A 19,770-nucleotide genomic window follows, 5' to 3' on the forward strand; every position below is an offset into this window, starting at 1 on the left:
CCAACACTTGGAAGGGTACCTGGCTTTGCTGCACATGACATAGTCAATCAGATCGCAAAAAACAACAAGTGATGGACTGAATGTGGATCAATGTCACACACTCCCCCAGTCAAAAGATCTGGGCCCAAATCCATCGTTTTTTTGCACTCCACACCACCCTGGGTCAGATAATGGCTTTATGCAAATCAGCTCTGACCCTGTTGCCCCATGGGAACAGTCCAGTCCGAACTACAACAGCCATATCTTTCCCAGACCGGAATCAAGCATCCGAGGACCGGACCGGTTTCGAGGTAACACCTCTCTTCAGCCCGGCTAGCTTGACTCCAAGTGGTGTGGAGTGCCTGGGACCCACGTCTGGGCATCCCCAGCGCACTTAGGGCGGCAATTGCAAAAAACAACAAGTGATGGACTGAATGTGGATCAATGTCACACACTCCCCCAGTCAAAAGATCTGGGCCCAAATCCATCGTTTTTTTGCACTCCACACCACCCTGGGTCAGATAATGGCTTTATGCAAATCAGCTCTGACCCTGTTGCCCCATGGGAACAGTCCAGTCCGAACTACAACAGCCATATCTTTCCCAGACCGGAATCAAGCATCCGAGGACCGGACCGGTTTCGAGGTAACACCTCTCTTCAGCCCGGCTAGCTTGACTCCAAGTGGTGTGGAGTGCCTGGGACCCACGTCTGGGCATCCCCAGCGCACTTAGGGCGGCAATTGCAAAAAACAACAAGTGATGGACTGAATGTGGATCAATGTCACACACTCCCCCAGTCAAAAGATCTGGGCCCAAATCCATCGTTTTTTTGCACTCCACACCACCCTGGGTCAGATAATGGCTTTATGCAAATCAGCTCTGACCCTGTTGCCCCATGGGAACAGTCCAGTCCGAACTACAACAGCCATATCTTTCCCAGACCGGAATCAAGCATCCGAGGACCGGACCGGTTTCGAGGTAACACCTCTCTTCAGCCCGTCTAGCTTGACTCCAATTGGTGTGGAGTGCCTGGGACCCACGTCTGGGCATCCCCAGCGCACTTAGGGCGGCAATTGCAAAAAACAACAAGTGATGGACTGAATGTGGATCAATGTCACACACTCCCCCAGTCAAAAGATCTGGGCCCAAATCCATCGTTTTTTTGCACTCCACACCACCCTGGGTCAGATAATGGCTTTATGCAAATTAGCTCTGACCCTGTTGCCAGAGCTGATTTGCATATCGCCATTGTCTAACCCAGGGTGGTGTGGAGTGCAAAAAAACGATGGATTTGGGCCCAGATCTTTTGACTGGGGGAGTGTGTGACATTGATCCACATTCAGTCCATCACTTGTTGTTTTTGCAATTGCCGCCCTAAGTGCGCTGGGGATGCCCAGACATGGGTCCCAGGCACTCCACACCACTTGGAGTCAAGCTAGCCGGGCTGAAGAGAGGTGTTACCTCGAAACCGGTCCGGTCCTCGGATGCTTGATTCCGCTCTGGGAAGGACATGGCTTTTGTAGTTCGGACTGGACTGTTCCCATGGGGCAACAGGGTCAGAGCTGATTTGCATATCGCCATTGTCTAACCCAGGGTGGTGTGGAGTGCAAAAAAACGATGGATTTGGGCCCAGATCTTTTGACTGGGGGAGTGTGTGACATTGATCCACATTCAGTCCATCACTTGTTGTTTTTGCAATAGTCAATCAGATCTTCTGATAGTTTGCAACCTCAGGTGTGGAAAACCTATGTCCAAACACATACTAGAAAAAGATTTGAGGAGGTTCGGATCCATTTGCAGCCCAAGACCGACCCTCCTAGGCATGGTGACCGAGACCCCAGAAGAGGACCCTAGTATCGTCACCTTTATGAAGAAATATTCCGGGGACCCGGAGGAAGAGCAGGATCGAGCTTGGCACAATTGCAAAGATACGGTGCTGGGTTTGGTAGAGCCACTCACAAAGATCCTAGAAATGACCTATAAGGCCAAAGATACCTCAAGACCTATAGACTGAGACATCCTAGCAGGCTGGGGCAGACAGCGATTTGCCAGTTGGGGAACGCTAACTGGTATCGCAACAGAAAGGCATAGATCAATTCGGATAGACCCCAAGTTAAGCGCACTCGCAAGTTCAGAAGTTGGGGCAACTACTGGAGGTCTGTTTGATCTCCCATTTGTGAAGGACCTCAGCAGATTTGCCAGGGCTGGGAGATTCAGGGGTTCATTGTACGGCCGTGGTTCCTTCCAAGGACATCAGAGAGGATATACCCCCCACGGGGTCACAGGGGATGGTATGATGCCTTAGGAGGCTATTGTGGAGCATCCTCAGGAACAGGCGAGCCTCTAAGAGAAGTGGTTTTGGGAGGGCAGGGTTCAACATTTCGTACCCAATTGACAAAAAATATTGCAGGATGCATGGGTTCTAGAGGCTGTACAAACTGGAGTTTGACGATTATACGTGCCAGCAACATCCCCCCTCCCCCCGTAACTTTGTTTTCCCATGTGAACAGGCCTTTATAAATTAGGAGGTTCAGGAACTGCTGAAACTATACTTTGGTATAGCATATACATAGCCTGCAGCCTACACCCATAGGCTTACTCAACAGAATAAAAACCCTGGCAGAAACGACATGCTTAACTCTGCTCACTTCTGCGTGGGCAGTGATGGAGCGTTCCTATAGGTTCCCAAGGTGGAGTTTGTGCACTTAACACACTGGAAAAGATGGTGGCAGTGAGTCTGTCAGCAGAGGAGCAGAAGTTACGTTTCAACCTGGACCATCTCAGAGTTAAAAACTGGCTCAAATAGTAGTTCCTAACTCGCCAACCATTCTAAATGAGCTTACACGCTAAGCAGGGCCAATGGAACCACACAACATCAATAAAGGTCTTTAGTTTTTTTTATAAGTTACCATTACAGCAGCACACTCATCCCCCAAGCACGCTCCTGTGTCGATTCTTATTCAACAACACGCAGTGTCTATTGCTGTAGCTCATTTCTCCAGGACACCCACCCAGAAGGGCTATCCGCATTCCAGGAGATAAAAAATGCTGAATGGAAGTCTAGGCACCACAAGGTGGGACAAACCAACCACTGTAGATGTTGTGTGTGGATTTTGGTAACACAGTCATAGGAGAAACAGGGTCACTCAAGGACAAAGAAACAAACTTTGAAAATGAACAAATGGAGGTAAAAGACAGAAAGAAATGACCACGCTTCACTTCAGACTGCCATCTGCAGTGTTCCTCTGGCCATACTGGTGCTTACAATTTAATTCCCTTTCCTAAAATATTCCAAGAAGATGACAGTACGCAGAAGTCCTGCAGAAGTCCCCCATTCTCTAAAATGTACTGATTCAAACTGAACAGCTCCCTTCGGCAGTACAGGAACTTGACCGTCACCCTGGTTCACTGGTCAGTTTCAATGGTGGGGCCTTGAATTTTTGATTTCTGTCTCTCGATCCATCCTCGCCGACTTACATATATGTCTAGATATAACAACTAAAACGTTTGGCTCGATACGCCCCCCCCTTACCAACCAAACTGACCTCTAACTCCCACATTTACTGTCCGCTCGCGACAGCCATACTGCACCGAGACCCCTTCACAAATACAAGAGCCGCCCTCTCTTACCAGAGCCCACAGTGACGTCAGGTGATTTCCCAGAAGGATGGGAGCTCTGAAAAGCTCCAGGAAGGGACCTTTGGAAGCTGGAAATGATTTGGAGCAGAATCGATGACTTGGCAGGCGAGGGACCCCACCAGGCAGCAATGGATTGTGGTCTAGACTAGCTTGCGTTTAATACTAGCTCATCTCCTTATCACTTGATTTTATTGGTATTCGTACTGCCTCTCCACCCGAGCATCATCCATAACGGATACAAGAAGGCACGAGGAATGGCTTCCCAGCAGGTTGTGGTTTAAGGCCCCAAGATATTCAAGAGTGACATCAGAAAACAACAAGACGCATAACAGGACCACACTGAGCTGTAAATATCTGTCTCCAGCCTTTGGACTATCAGCCGGCACCGCAGAATGGCCAACAGCCACACTGAATCAGGAAGCAGAACGAAAATATGTGCCCAGGAACAGCATTTAATATGTGCAAGTTACACAGTGGCCCCAGCAAACCCTCCTTTTGAGGTACCAGGACTCGTCCCCCTCAAAGCATGATTTTGCCAGTGGTTAGTCCAGGAAGCCCATCTCCATGGCTTCTAGCATCTGGGGGTGCAGTAGGCGTGTTGCCAAGCGCTCAATGTCATCCAGGCTGAGCAGGCGAAGGCTTCGCTCGTAATCCTGCAGAAGGAGAAAAAGAAAGCAGCATGGTCAACGGGGGAGGGAGATTCAGATATTGGTCATCTCTACGTTTAACACGACAACACGAGTCCACACAATCCATCTCTATCTATGGCACCACACGAGCCCACACAATCCACCTCGATCCATGGCACCACACGAGCCCACACAATCCACCTCGATCCATGGCACCACACGAGCCCACACAATCCATCTCGATCTATGGCACCACACGAGCCCACACAATCCATCTATGGCACCACACGAGCCCACACAATCCATCTCCATCTATGGCACCACACGAGCCCACACAATCCATCTCGATCTATGGCACCACACGAGCCCACACAATCCATCTCCATCTATGGCACCACACGAGCCCACACAATCCATCTCCATCTATGGCACCACACGAGCCCACACAATCCATCTTGATCTATGGCACCACACGAGCCCACACAATCCATCTATGGCACCACACGAGCCCACACAATCCATCTCCATCTATGGCACCACACGAGCCCACACAATCCATCTCCATCTATGGCACCACACGAGCCCACACAATCCATCTATGGCACCACACGAGCCCACACAATCCATCTCCATCTATGGCACCACACGAGCCCACACAATCCATCTCCATCTATGGCACCACACGAGCCCACACAATCCATCTTGATCTATGGCACCACACGAGCCCACACAATCCATCTTGATCTATGGCACCACACGAGCCCACACAATCCATCTTGATCTATGGCACCACACAAGCCCACACAATCCATCTCCATCTATGGCACCACATGAGCCCACACAATCCATCTCCATGTCACATGGGCGTCTGCCTGTGCACCTTTCTTTGGAGGGTCAGCAGAGATGGGTCTAGTCTGTCAGGTTTCCTCACACCCTATGATTTTGCAGGGAAAATGTATGAATACAACAACTGCAATATGTCAACATGCGTGTGGTTTGGTAAATTAAAGCTGGGAGCAGTAGTCCAAAGTCTGCAGTTCCAGCTTAGATAATCTTACAGATAGGGGTAGAACCATTACCCCCAAAGACACCCCCCTAATTTGTAATCATACCTGGAACACAGTGGATAAAATGTTATGTTATGTTATATTATATGGTGATTTATAAAGCGCACAGCTACTCAGGTAGAGTGTCCTGGTGCTAAACAGATCTATCAGGCACAGAGCAAGAGAGTACAATGAGGTTATTGTCCAAAAAGCCATGTCTTGAGTTCCTTCCTAAAAGCACGGAGGTTGCCGCTCTTCCGCAGAGACTCAGGTAATGAGTTCCAGAGCTGGGGTGCCAAGCGTTTAAAATAGCGGCCCCCAATGCGTGCTCGCCTAATTCCCGGTACAGTGGCCAGGGCCAATGATGACGACGGTAAGGACCTTGAAGGAAGATAGAGGCCCAGTCTTTTCCTGATATAGCGGGCACCAGTCCCATGGAGGGCCTTAAATGCCGTGGTCAAAGTTTTAAAGACGATGCGCTTACGAATCGGCATCCAATGCAGAGATTTAAGAAGAGCTGCAGTGTGGGATCTCCGGTTAAGACCGAAAAGCGCTCGTGCTGCCGCGTTTTGCACTGTTTGAAGACGTGAAAGAAGATATTCAGGAAGACCTAAATATAACACGTTGGCGTAGTCCAGTCGCGCGCCTATCAAGGCCTGGACCGTGATCTTCCTGTGTGCTAAGGATAGAAGAGGAAGAAATTTCCTCAGCATTTTTAGGAGACCAAAGCACTGACCAACCACTCCCAAGATCGGAGGTTTGAAGGAGAGACAATAAAAGGGATGCATTGGCGTTTTGAGGTATTTTTAATCTAAGACCCTGGCAGGAAAAATTATCCAAAGTGCTCTCTGGATTATGGTGGAGCCCATCCTGGTTTTTAGGGACCAGGATGAGAACAGATGATGAGGCAGCAACAGGGTGTGTGAGGGGCTACCTAACAACGGAATGTGATGTCCTGATTATGTCTGATTCTGTCTATATACATTAGTAATCCTTCATGATCCACCGTTTGTGGTGATTTGTAAAGGCACAGAAACAGGGATAATTTAGCCACGGTATGGCTAAAGAGCAGGCTTTATGGGTTGCTTCTGTTTTATCGCCTGCGTTCCACAAACTGCCTCAAAGCACAAGCTTTGCCATACAGAGGCTATTATGGTTCTGGGGAAAGGCCCATCTGCTCATTCACTCAGCTGGCGTCTAAATCAGAAGGTGTACTTAGAGTTACACTTCTCCTGGAGGCCCAAACATTTGCTCCCTGGGCTACTGCAGGCGAGCAAATATATGAATCTTGCGCAAAGAAAATTGGGCCTTGGCACAGATTTACTTCCTCATTCTTTTATTGGTTCAGAGAAAAATAAACTGTGCTATTTATAAAGACTGAAAACACTGAATTTAATCTAAAGTTTTCAGGTGCCATGACTTATGTGTTTGCTAATCCTCCCATGTTTTGAAATGTTTTTTTCTTTTGCTTTTCATAAACAATACTTTACAGATAAACAGTGGCATGGTCAACAGCTCGATACTCGCGTTATAAAAGCAAGATCTATTAGCTTTGCGAATGTTGTGTTTAAGCAGACAACCCTAGGGGAAAGGGGAAGAGCTAGGCGCGAACTGTAGAGAGGTGCGAGCCATGGGTATTAGTACTGCCTTGAGGCTTCCTGCAGCTTCCTTGCGCGACAAGCTTCCTTCTATGGGCAATATTCAAAGGGCTCTTAAACCTAAAGCAGTCAACACTCAGTCACTCTGCTGAAATATTCTCTGTGCCATACTCAACAATAGAGGACTTAACTCTACCCCTGCTTCCCACCTAAACCCATAATTCCCTGGACGAGTAAAGCCAGGGGCCGGACTGCTGCAGATGGTGGAGTTATAGCGAACAAAAGGATCCACTTATGAGGGTCACTGCTCTTAAATGGTTTATAGATCCAGTGCTGTGGCAACGACCACATCGTGCTACTGCCAGCACCCCCCTCTGTCCCACCACACTGGTTAAGCAGCAAGGGATAGCCATTAACTGAGGAGCAGTGGGCCATTCACAACTCTAGTCCTGGCTGTACCTGTAGCAGTAACAACAGTGATGCCCCCGCACGGATTCCACTCCCCCACCTTCCTTGGTGCACACACAAAAGGAATGCGTGTGGAGCCCTGCAAACAGAGCACGTGGGGGTGAACAGCCACGCCTTACCCAACCTTGAGAGAGCGCTGCAAACAGAGCACGTGGGGGTGAATAGCCACGCCTTACCCAACCTTGAGAGAGCCCTGCAAACAGAGCACGTGGGGGTGAACAGCCACACCTTACCCAACCTTGAGAGAGCGCTGCAAACAGAGCACGTGGGGGTGAATAGCCACGCCTTACCCAACCTTGAGAGAGCCCTGCAAACAGAGCACGTGGGGGTGAACAGCCACGCCTTACCCAACCTTGAGAGAGCCCTGCAAACAGAGCACGTGGGGGTGAACAGCCACGCCTTACCCAACCTTGAGAGAGCCCTGCAAACAGAGCATGTGGGGATGAAAAGCCACGCCTTACCCAACCTTGAGAGAGCGCTGCAAACAGAGCATGTGGGGGTGAACAGCCACGCCTTACCCAACCTTGAGAGAGCCCGGCAAACAAAGCACGTGGGGGTGAACAGCCACGCCTTACCCAACCTTGAGAGAGCCCTGCAAACAGAGCACGTGGGGGTGAACAGCCACGCCTTACCCAACCTTGAGAGAGCCCTGCAAACAGAGCACGTGGGGGTGAACAGCCACGCCTTACCCAACCTTGAGAGAGCCCTGCAAACAGAATGTGTGTGCAAGTGACACCAACCTTGAGAGAGCCCGGCAAACAGAGCATGTGGGGGTGAACAGCCACGCCTTACCCAACCTTGAGAGAGCGCTGCAAACAGAGCACGTGGGGGTGAACAGCCACGCCTTACCCAACCTTGAGAGAGCCCGGCAAACAAAGCACGTGGGGGTGAATAGCCACGCCTTACCCAACCTTGAGAGAGCCCTGCAAACAGAATGTGTGTGCAAGTGACACCAACCTTGAGAGAGCCCGGCAAACAGAGCACGTGGGGGTGAACAGCCACGCCTTACCCAACCTTGAGAGAGCCCTGCAAACAGAGCACGTGGGGGTGAACAGCCACGCCTTACCCAACCTTGAGAGAGCCCTGCAAACAGAGCACGTGGGGGTGAACAGCCACGCCTTACCCAACCTTGAGAGAGCCCTGCAAACAGAATGTGTGTGCGAGTGACACCACCTCGGTGACATAAATAGAGGAGTGGAACGGGGCATAGCAGCAACAAAATATCAGATACCATTCACGAGAAACTTGACTATGGTCACAGCAGTGTCACTTGTCACCAGTGATGTAAAATGCATCCAGGGCCCGTGGAAGAGCTACGATCGCTGACACGTGGATGGACAGGCGGAGTGCAGAAAGCAACCATCGCTTTCATGTGGACCAAGGTGATGAGAACAGCTGTGCAAGACGTATAGGACTTGTCCTTGTAAGAGGTGGTACACAGGCACACTTCCATTCATTAAAAACGAATTACTAACAGCACAGTAAAACACTTCAGCATCATTGCCTAGTGGGCTCTGTTCTGTCCTTGCTTGGAGGCCAAGCTCAAAACATTTAACCAAATAAGAGAGAAATGACCCCCTCTCACCCAGAGCACCCAGTGGCCATTGGATATGAAACCGCGTCTCCCTGTCCATTAAATTCACTTCTCTGGAATATTCACACAAAGTCTTCATTTCAAACAAGTCTTTTCATGGGGTACCATGAAGCATATTTGGACAGCAACAGGCCTTAGGAATCTGCCTTTTTTCGTCACCTCAGATGTCTTTCCCATTCTTGGTGCTGGGTTGTGGCGTATTCCACCCTCTGGGCAGTCGGAGTGTTCTAAGCACCTCCCAAGGCGTGTGATATAATTCAGCAAACATGGTGCCTTTTTGATATCTGGCACAACCCTATCAGCAAACTTGACTTATAAGTGAGCTCATAGCAGAAATGTGCCAAGACTACACGAGTTACATGATGACAATAACTATTCAGCACACTTGTACCCAGGGGCGTCTTGGGTAAAAGGCACAAGCTCCCTGTGTGGACTTCAGTGAGGTCTCACATCATGCACAAGGGAGACTTAAAAAACATGCCAGTAAAGCTGCCCGGCAGCCCTTCGCCACTGCAGGGCAAGATGCAGCATTTACATGTCAAAGTAAAACTATTTTTGACACGTGTGAGCGCCTATTTCTAACAATAAATAAATCAAAAGTAAAGTAGGACTTGAAGTTCGCAAGGTTCGGCTGCATTTAATTCAACAGTGAAATATGCGAAGTTGGTTCACTTGTAAATTCTGAATTAAAGATGAAAAGTGCTGTTTGGTGTGTCGGCGGTGACAGCCTTGACACTGACAAAGCCTGCTTTAGCTTAAACAATTACATTTTTTTTAAAACAGTAAATCTTGGCGTGTACGTGCCCAAGAATATCCGTAGGATCACTTCCGACCTTGCGCCAGTAGTGTTGGATATTCCTGCACTAGGTACATGTAGAGCCCCAAGGGGGTTTTACATTTCACAGGAAGCTCCTTTTGGATAATATCTTTGTTGACCACATGAAGGTTTGGATTAAGTATTTCTTCCAAAACAACTGGCACTCCACGTCATGTGGGGTCGTCTGGGATCTGGGATGCCCTTAAAGCTGGTTTTAGAGGAAAAGCTCCGAGTTACGGATTGCATAAACAAATGCAAGCTAAGTTAGCTGTTCAGGAATTATATAGTAAGCTCAAAGCAGCTGAAGAAAATCATGCACCTGGGATTTCGGCTCATAAAAATATTACGGATCTACAAACCAATGTCGCTAGATGTAAGGCTTATATCAATCTGTTATTGAGCAAGGAGATTGCGTTAAAATATCAGCTGCACAAAAAGGATGGCTAGGAGTTTGGTGAAGCCACTGGGCGCTGTTTAGCTCAAAAACTTCGCTCAAAAGAGGCCGCACAAAAAATAGATGGCATGAAGAATGCTTTGGGTAATGTGGTACATGATCCCCCGGAGGTCTTAAAGATCTTCCATAACTTTTATAAAGAATTATATACAGTTTGAGAAAGCTTTATTCGAGTTATACACTCATAAAAGCACACACATATAAAATTGCACATTTTTAAAAAACTCTAGACATACATTAGCACTTAATTCCTAGCTTAAAATACACAGTATAAACACATAAAATATTCACAAAAAAGTTAATATAAGCTTTCTCATAAGGTACACGAGCTAAATGCAAGTTAAAAAGCCAAATCGCCCACAATGTGGACCATAACCCAAGTTAAACAATCAAAACTTATTACTTACATTTAGCAACATGTTATAGCTAAAATTCAAAATTGTCTCCCTCAAGATAGTTGGCATTAGAATTCATATGAGCATATAAACGAGAAACCAAAATTCAAAGCCTATTCGGGGATAGTAACCTCCGCCTTATGGCCCAAGCCCACCCCAGATATTTTGCCGTTCCTATTACTATGGGCAATTCGGTCGAGGAACAGATAATTCTCAAACCCTCGACACCACTTAAGACACCAAGGTTCCTACAAACAGGTGCCAGCCACATGTTTCTTGGATTTACATAGGCCTCACATAGGAATAGGAAATGTGCTATGCTTTCATTGGGGGCGCCACATGTCGGGCAACTCGAGCTACTATTGGATCCCCAGTTAGACGTTATTGACCTCAGGGGGAGTGAACCTGCCCTTAGCTGGAAAAATAATTTCCTGTCTAGTGGAACAGTTAAGGTGTCCCAATACAGTTCTAGTACAGGTCTTGTTTTGATTTCCATAAACCTACCCGCCATAGATTCTGGGGTCGCACTCCTCCAAAGCTTCTGGTCAATGTGATCCCAATATATAGCTTTTATAGTTGTTTTACTAGGGAATGCTTCCCCAGAGGGATTTTCCCACAGCTTGGATAAACCAAGCTCAGCAAGAACGTCCCTGAGCTTTTTCAGCCATGTAATTTTATGGAAAACATCTGATTTAACTAGGGCTGAAAACCCCTCGGCATAATGTCTAATTTCTGGGGTCATCCACAACCGTCTCCAGTAAAGGATAGGCCTTAGGCGGGCACGATCACTGAGCGATCTTCTTCCCAAATCCAGGCCTAGTGGTATTAGCGGTGTACTTTGGGGCAAACTAGTTATCCCTCTCAAAAACCTGTTCTCCGACCTTTGTAGCATATCAAACCTCTCAAAGCCCCAGACTTCAGCTCCGTAAAGGGCTGCTCCTAAGGCTTTGGCGTCGTATACCATGAGAACAGGTTTAATGGGCCTGATTTTAGATTTTGCTTGTTCCACTCGAAGCGCACCCGAAATCTGTTGATGTTTCAAAACTGCCTTCTCGATATGTCTAGTCCAGCCAGGTTTGCTTGATATCTCCACCCCTAGGTAAGTAAAAACATTTACTACCTCTAGTCTAATACTGTTCAGAGATACCTTAGGTTGGACTTGACGCTTTTGCCCGAAGACCATCAGCTTAGTTTTGTTAACATTGACTTCAAGACCCCTTTCCTTGCAAAACATATCAAATATATTCAAGGCTCGCTGGAGTCCTGCCGGGGTCTTGGACACAATCAGGGTATCGTCGGCGAACATCAGGATCGGAACCCTGATGCCCGCCAGCGAAGGTGCATCAACCCTGGCATTCAGCATCCTATCCACTATGCCATTAATGAACAAGGAGATCAACAAGGGTGCCATGGCACAACCCTGACGTACCCCCCGCTCAACGGGGAAATTGATGGAAGATTCCCCGTTCCTTCCCCACTGGACTTTGGCGAAATTGCTTTCGTGGAGACGCATTATTAATGTAAGTAATTCGAGTGGAACCCCTATGTTACTCAAAACACCCCACAGCTTACTCCTAGGCACCAAATCGAAGGCAGCCCTCAGATTTACAAAAGCTACATAAAGGCTGCCTTCACCAAGGAGTACAGTTCCCCACCGTAACATGGTGAAACGAAAGATTTGGTCGACCGTGCTGGTTGCACGTCTAAATCCTGCCTGGTAGGGGGATAAGGCGTTATTTTCATCCACCCAAGACATAAGTTTGTCGACCACCATCTTACCCACCACTTTCTGGATAGTGGCCAGCAAACTTATGGGTCTATAATTTGCCGGTAGCGACCGATCGCCTTTCTTAAAGATCGGGATTATAATTGCCCCCTTCCATACATCCGGGATTTTTGCCCCTTTTGCAAGGGCATTTCCAAGCACAGTCACATATTTTGCCCACCGAGCCTTATCATGCTTGAAAATGTCTGAGGGAATTCCATCCAGCCCTGGAGCTTTCCCCCCCCTATATACAGAACAGGAGGCTGGGCGACACACTAGGGATTGGGAGTTTCAAGACGTAATATTAGAGCGGTTGGACCAAGCGGAAGTAGGGATTTTGGATGGCCCTATTACTATAGATGAATTGGAACTAGTTATAAATAGCATGACTGCTGGTAAGGCGGCTGGGACAGATAAGCTCCCCGCGGAGGTCCACAGGACCTTTTTTCAGGATTTCAAAACGGACATGCTGGCCGTATTTCAAGCAGCTCAAACTGGGGGCTCACCGGGATCCTGGGATGAGGCTAATATTGTTGTGTTTAAAAAGAAGGAAAAACCACCTGATATCCCGGGGTCCTATCGACCAATTTCCCTCGTTAATTACAACGGGAAAATCTATGCTAAAATATTCGCAAAACGACTTGCTATAGTCATCTCCCCGCTAGTCTCACTAAGACAATACGGTTGCTAAACATTCTTACATACCACTACAATTCGGTTTTAGGAAAGGACGCTCCAAACACGCCCCTTCCCAATATCAAATTGGTATGTTTTAGCAATTCCAAACTTTGATTATGTAACATGTTACTGAATCGCAATTTGAGAATGATGCATACAAAAAAGCATTTTTCCGGTTGCAAATGGCCCAATTCTGAGAATCGGGCCATTTGCGACCGGAAAACTTATTGATCCATCTTTGTCTTTAATTTGTAAATGTTTAACTTGGATCCCCGTTGTCAAATGTTATCATTGTGGCGTAATTGTAATCATTACATTGTATTTTTTACTTTGTTATGTTTGGAATTGTATCTTTTTGATTTCCAACTTTGCTATTTTGTTAGGGGAGTTGAGGGAAGCCTGCTAGTTGAGCCACAACAGCAGGGATAAGCCTGGAAATCCCCAATTACATTTGCTTTGGCTTCTGAACTCTGACCTGTTCAGCACCCTACCGTCCCACTAGTGAAGTGGATTTACTTAAACCAGCACAAGTGCTCCCCGCAGGGTTGCAGGAGCTCACCTCTATCAGGCGAGACACCGGTGTAAGAATGTCGCCATTGAAGATGCAGCGAGGCACATATAAGGAAAGCTGGAAGAGAAGTTTACAAAGGAGTCCACAGCATTTTGCTTGCTTTAAAGAAGAGCTTTAGGTGGTGACCTACATGTCAGACGCTGGCTGCTGCTGGTGAGCATGTTCAATGCTCCCTTGTGCTTTAAAGCTGCGCCTACTGTTACACTGACAGACAGATTGAGTGGAGCAAGCAGAAGGCCCAGGATATAGCTCAGAGGTATCACCCACGCTATCAGATGCCCACTCTCACCTTCTGCAGATATTCCAAAATCTTCTCCGCATCAGACGTACTGAAGTGTCTGGCCAGCACCTGAGACAAAAGGAGCCAGACTCCACGCGGCTGGGGGGACATCCCCTTAGGTGGCTCCTCAGGGGACGGTCTCTCGGTCAGCTTCAACACCAGGTTCAACTTGGAGTCTGGGCCGATGGAGTAATCAGAGAGTCGCTGCTCATCTGCAAGAGAAGCAAACAGGTAGAGAAACATTCAACAGAAGGCAGGACATGAGCTGCTCGTCTGAAAGAGTAGCAGACGAGTAGAGGAACATTTAACATGAGACAGGACAGGAGCTGCTCATCTGCAAGAGAAGCAGACAGGTAGAGAAACATTCACGACGAGACCGGACAGGTGCTGGTCATCTACAAGAGAAGCAGACATGTAGAGAAACATTCAGCAGGAGGCAGGACAGGAGCTGCTCATCTTCGAGAGAAGCAGAAAGGTAGAGAAACATTCACAAGGAGGAAAGAAAGGAGCTCCTCATATGCAAGAGAAGAAGACAAGTAAAGAAACATTCACAAGTAAGCAGGGAAGGAAGACTTCAATCCAATCATGTGTTTAGGCAGTACATACCCTGTACAGAGCATGCAAGTACCGACAAAAGGAGAGGAAAGAAAGACAGACTTAGAACATAACAGGTTTATTTGTTTTCCTGAATCACGTGATAGTAGTGGTATTTCAAACAGTTTGGGGCAAAAAATTGCTACAAGAATTTCCAACCTGGAAAAAACTAAAGACTTTCTATTTGTGCCAATGTATTTGGCACTGGGGGTGGCTAGCACGTTCTGGTCCTCTGACGGAATGAAGTAATAAAGCTAATGGTGAGTATGGGGGTTCAAAGCGTGGTATATGTGCATCCACATTTAACACAAGCAACATGCCCTGTACCTGCTAGTGCCTTGCCCTTGTAGAGGAGACGCTGCTGACCAACCGGGACCTTGAGCTTCTCAGCCACCAGCTTCTTCACTGTGGAGACCCGGTCCTCCTGTGAAACCTGTACGGGTAGAGTGCAGAACCTTGTCAGAAGGAACTCATCTAAAGTGCACACACACCCATGCAACCCCTTCTGAGCTCTCAGCATCCAAGAAAGGGAAAGATCAGGCTTGGTCCACTTTGAGGCTTGTTTTCTTTGGTGGCCTGGTCTGCCGTGGGCAACAGAGCCAGCACTTGGCCAGTGAGCGAACATCCCAAGAAACAAGCACGTCCCTACACACAGTTACACAGTCTAGTCACCCAAAGAAACAGGGGTCTCAGAGTCAGCTCATTCCGATGCGTGGCTTTAGAAGAGCTACAGTAGCAGGTATAAGTGGAACGATCCTGGCATGTTACATTCATGAAAAAGCAAGCATGTGTCATACCAACTACTGCTTGAATTACAGAGCGAAGCATGAGAACACACAGCTCACATGAAAACGGGTCAAAGAATGCTTTCTTGAGTGGTAGGAATGCAGCGCTTAAGGAATCCATCCACAGGGCTTACAGTTCCATGCCAATGCCATAACCATGTACCTTTACGCGAGCAGGTGGGGGCAATCTACCACAGACACATAACTTTAAGTGACACCTAAGATACAACTCTTATATCACCAGCCATGAATCCAAGGTTCTTTCCATCGACATAGAGTAACGTGAGGTACTTTAAATGGGTCCCAAAAATCCTCATAGCCATGGTATTTGAGCCAGGGGATGGGCTGACTGCCACTACTCTGCGACCACACAAGAGCCCCACACCACTCCACAGCAAAGGTATGAATACTAATGGCAGCAGCTTTCAAAGTAAGCATTTCATGCAAATCAGCATCCGCTCCTTGTCACCACCACTACCTGAACATGGGGCACCTGCCTCACCCTGTGCCTCAAGTAGAACCTTAGTACTTCCATTACAGCCCCCAACACTTTATACCGTGCCTACAATACTACTTAGATCAGTCACCCTACCCCAAGAATATCACAACAAATAGCGGCCCTTTAAAAAAACACCTCTCGTTTTACAGTGACTCAGCAGACCCACCAACAGATCAATCCCTGCCAAAACACAGACACCAAAAAGAAATCCTCCACTGTTCACCACTTACCGAATCCTGATCTTCTCCATCGCCTGAATATCGTCTCAGGTGATTAGTGCGCTATGAAAATTAACATAACATCTGTGTGGGAATTATATATTGCCTGACATCAGCACTGAATGGCATTTCCCTTGGTGCCAGCAGAGCACAGTCAATGGTTGCGGTAGCGGAGGACCTAGGCACAATATAACCCAGACCACGATGGAGCACGGGTCGGATACCCTAACCAGAATTGTCCTGGTCAAAGATTTTACCTGCTGACTTTAGTCTTTTAAGTCCCAATCTACCACAGGAGTAGAATTCTAAAGCCTCTCCAAGACTTCAGGTGAGGCACTTTGAGGCTCACAGGGTGTCAGGCAGAGGAAACAGCAGGGTCTAGTGCAGGCCCCGTTGTCACTGGTCAGCAGGGCAAGGCAGACTCTGTACCCACAATAACCTCAGAGACAGAAATCTGGTATAACAAAGCTGAGCTTTCAGCAACCGGAGAGTTGATGCACACAAATTGTTTTTGCTTTCTGTTTGCAGGTTTGAATCACACCCTGAAAGTTTTATGTGAACCTTACAGACCATTCAAATAGGCGGGGACACGAATATCAAAGGAGACCCACTGTGATTGGGGCCTGACTGGCTGAGGAGATAATAGAAGGGCCATGCTCAGGGGTCACATGTATTTAGCCTCATCCACTCATCATGTAACTTTTTTTTTACTACATACCATGGATGGCACACTGTGCAACATGATCTATGGCAACAAAGGAAACATTAAATGGTCACTGTAAGATGAATGATTTGCCAGAGAAATGCTGTCCCTCAAACCTCCGAAGCAACACATACAAACCCCTTCAGTGACAGACTAACACTCCATTCCTTCAGTACTGGACAACCAGACCACACCTATCCAGTGAAAGTACAGAAAACTCCTACCTACGGATCCCTCTCCTCTTATGACACACTAAAAGAATCCTCCCCCGTCCCACCAGCGCTGGCCATGGACACCCCTACAGTGCTGCAAAGACAAGCACACACAAACTGTGTGCTGCACACACATACTGTGTGGTGCACAAATTCCCCACTGCCTAGTGCTAGGAAAACGGATCGCCGCCAGCAATGTACGCACGGATCGCCGCCAGCGGTGTAGGCACAGATCCCCGCCAGCGGTGTAGGCACAGATCCCCGCACGCGGTGAACGCACAGATCCCCGCATGCGGTGAACGCACAGATCCCCGCACGCGGTGAACGCACAGATCCCCGCACGCGGTGAACGCACAGATCCTCGCCAGCGGTGAACGCACAGATCCTCGCCAGCGGTGAACGCACAGATCCCCGCCAGCGGTGAACGCACAGATCCCCGCCAGCGGTGAACGCACAGATCCCCGGCAGCGGTGAACGAACAGATCCCCGGCAGCGGTGAACGAACAGATCCCTGGCAGCGGTGAACGAACAGATCCCCGGCAGTGGTGTACGCATGGATCCCCGCAAGTGGTGTATGCACCCATCCTCGTCAGCGGTGTACGTCCTAATTCCCGTCAGCGGTGTACGTACAGATCCCCGTCAGCAGTGTACGTACGGATCCCCGTCAGCGGACTACGTACGGATCCCCGTCAGCGGAGTACGCACGGATCCCCCTCAGCAGAGTACGCACGGACCCCCTCAGCGGAGTACGCATGGATCCCCCTCAGCGGAGTACGCACGGATCCCCCTCAGCGGAGTACGCACGGACCCCCCTCAGCGGAGTACGCATGGATCCCCCTCAGCGGAGTACGCACGGATCCCCTCAGCGGAGTACGCACGGATCCCCGTCAGGGGAGTACATACCGATCCCCCTCATCAGTGTACGTACGGATCCCCGTCAGCGGAGTACGTACGGATCCCCGTCAGCGGTGTATGTATGGAATGTACGGATCCCCGTCAGCGGTGTACGTACGGATCCCCGTCAGCAGTGTACGTACGGATCCCCGTCAGCAGAGTACGTACGGATCCCCGTCAGCAGAGTACGTGCGGATCCCCGTCAGCAGAGTACGTACGGATCCCCGTCAGCAGAGTACGTACGGATCCCCGTCAGCGGTGTACGTACGGATCCCCGTCAGCGGTGTACGTACGGATCCCCGTCCGCGGTGTACGCACGGATCCCCGTCCGCGGTGTACGCACGGATCCCCGTCCGCGGTGTACGTACGGATCCCCGTCCGCGGTGTACAGATCCCAGTCAACGGTGTATGTATAGATCCTCCCTCAGTTGTGTAACCAACAACCCCCTCCCTTACAGTGCTGCAGATGGAGACCACTCCTGACCTGCTGGACATACAGCCCCCTTCTCTTGCGTTAGACATACAGACCCCACCTCTACAGTGATGCACAGAAAGCCCCCTTCACCCCCACCTGTGCAATACACAGACCCCACTCTCTTGGGTTGGACAGACACTGCACCCCCAGAGCAGCCAGCGGACCCTCCCCCAGCCCCGGTACCTGCAGCCCCCCTCCCCTCGGTACCTGCAGCCCCCCCTCCCCCAGTACCTGCAGCCCCCCTCCCCTCGGTACCTGCAGCCCCCCTCCCCCCCTCGTACCTGCAGCCCCCTTCCCCCCTCCCCTCGGTACCTGCAGCCCCCTCCCCTCGGTACCTGCAGCCCCCTCCCCCCTCCCCCCTCCCCCAGCCCCGGTACCTGCAGCCGGGCCTCCTCTCCCTGCAGCGCTTTCACGGTCAGAAGCATCACCGGGGCCACGGGAGACAACACCGAGAACAGCACCAGCCATAGAGAGCGCGGGGGCAGAGAGTACACAAGAGCGATAGAGAGGAGCGCGGGGATAGAGTGTATACCGGAACCAGGAACGATAGAGAGGAGCGCCGGGGATGGAGTGTATACCGGAACCAGGAACGATAGAGAGGAGCGCCGGGGATAGAGTGTATACCGGAACCATAGACAGCAGAGCCAGTGAGGGCGCTCTGACCATAGAGCTACGCAGGGACAGAGCGGAAGCCCAGACAACACCGAGAGCAGCGTCAGCCATAGAGGGCGCCCGGGCAGAGAGTACACAAGAGCGATAGAGACGAGCGCCGGGGATAGAGTGTATACCGGAACCAGGAACGATAGAGAGGAGCGGCGGGGATAGAGTGTATACCGGAACCATGAACAGGAGCGCCCTCTGACCATAGAGATGAGACACGGGCAGAGTGGAAACCTAGGCCCCCATGGAGCCGGTAGCGGTAACCATAGAGAAAAGTGCCCGGCACGGAATGTACACTCTGACCATAGAGAGGAGACACGGACAGAGTGTAACCTTAGGCCCTGTAGAGCGGCCCGTGGCACAGGTGCCTCGAAGCCACGCCCCTTCAATGGTTCTTTGGTGCAGATTTACAGAGGCTTCACGCGAGCACCGGGTCCGTTACACAAGGACACATTCCGGGGGGGGGGATCCGCCGAGAGTCACAGACCCCGAGGCTCGAGCCATGGTCTCCAAGGTCGGCAGCTCTGGCCGCTAAACCACATCCTCGCCCCTAGTGACGCCTCCCGGTTTAAAGAGCCCCACGGCAGTTTAAAATCCCACTTCAAGGGTTAGTTTAACAGAGACCGGAAATACACAAGTATATGGTGTAGAGAAAGAGAAGAAAGACTATGGTTCATGCTGTACTGTCCTACTCCAGTCCTCATACTGTCCTCCATCAGAGTCCAGCCTAGAGGTGTTTATACTGTCCTATATCACGGCCTGCACTCATACTGTCCTCCATCAGAGTCCAGCCTAGAGGGGTTTATACTGTCCTACTC

The 19,770-nt window shown here is 49.5% G+C and overlaps 1 protein-coding gene across 1 annotated transcript; it reads right to left on the reverse strand.

The window, feature by feature from the left end:
• Positions 1-4,051: 4,051 nt before the first annotated feature.
• Positions 4,052-18,825, reverse strand: UBL4A (ubiquitin like 4A). Its single transcript, XM_078664493.1, has 4 exons — positions 18,670-18,825; positions 14,834-14,939; positions 13,922-14,124; positions 4,052-4,270 (listed from the first exon to the last, which is right to left on the reverse strand). Exons 1-4 carry the CDS (start codon positions 18,715-18,717, stop codon positions 4,160-4,162), a joined length of 468 nt encoding a protein of 155 aa, XP_078520619.1. The 5' UTR covers positions 18,718-18,825; the 3' UTR covers positions 4,052-4,159.
• Between the last annotated feature and the right edge of the window lie 945 nt (positions 18,826-19,770).

This window comes from Lissotriton helveticus, chromosome 10 (assembly GCF_964261635.1).
Source record: "Lissotriton helveticus chromosome 10, aLisHel1.1, whole genome shotgun sequence".
Lineage (NCBI taxonomy): Eukaryota > Metazoa > Chordata > Amphibia > Caudata > Salamandridae > Lissotriton > Lissotriton helveticus.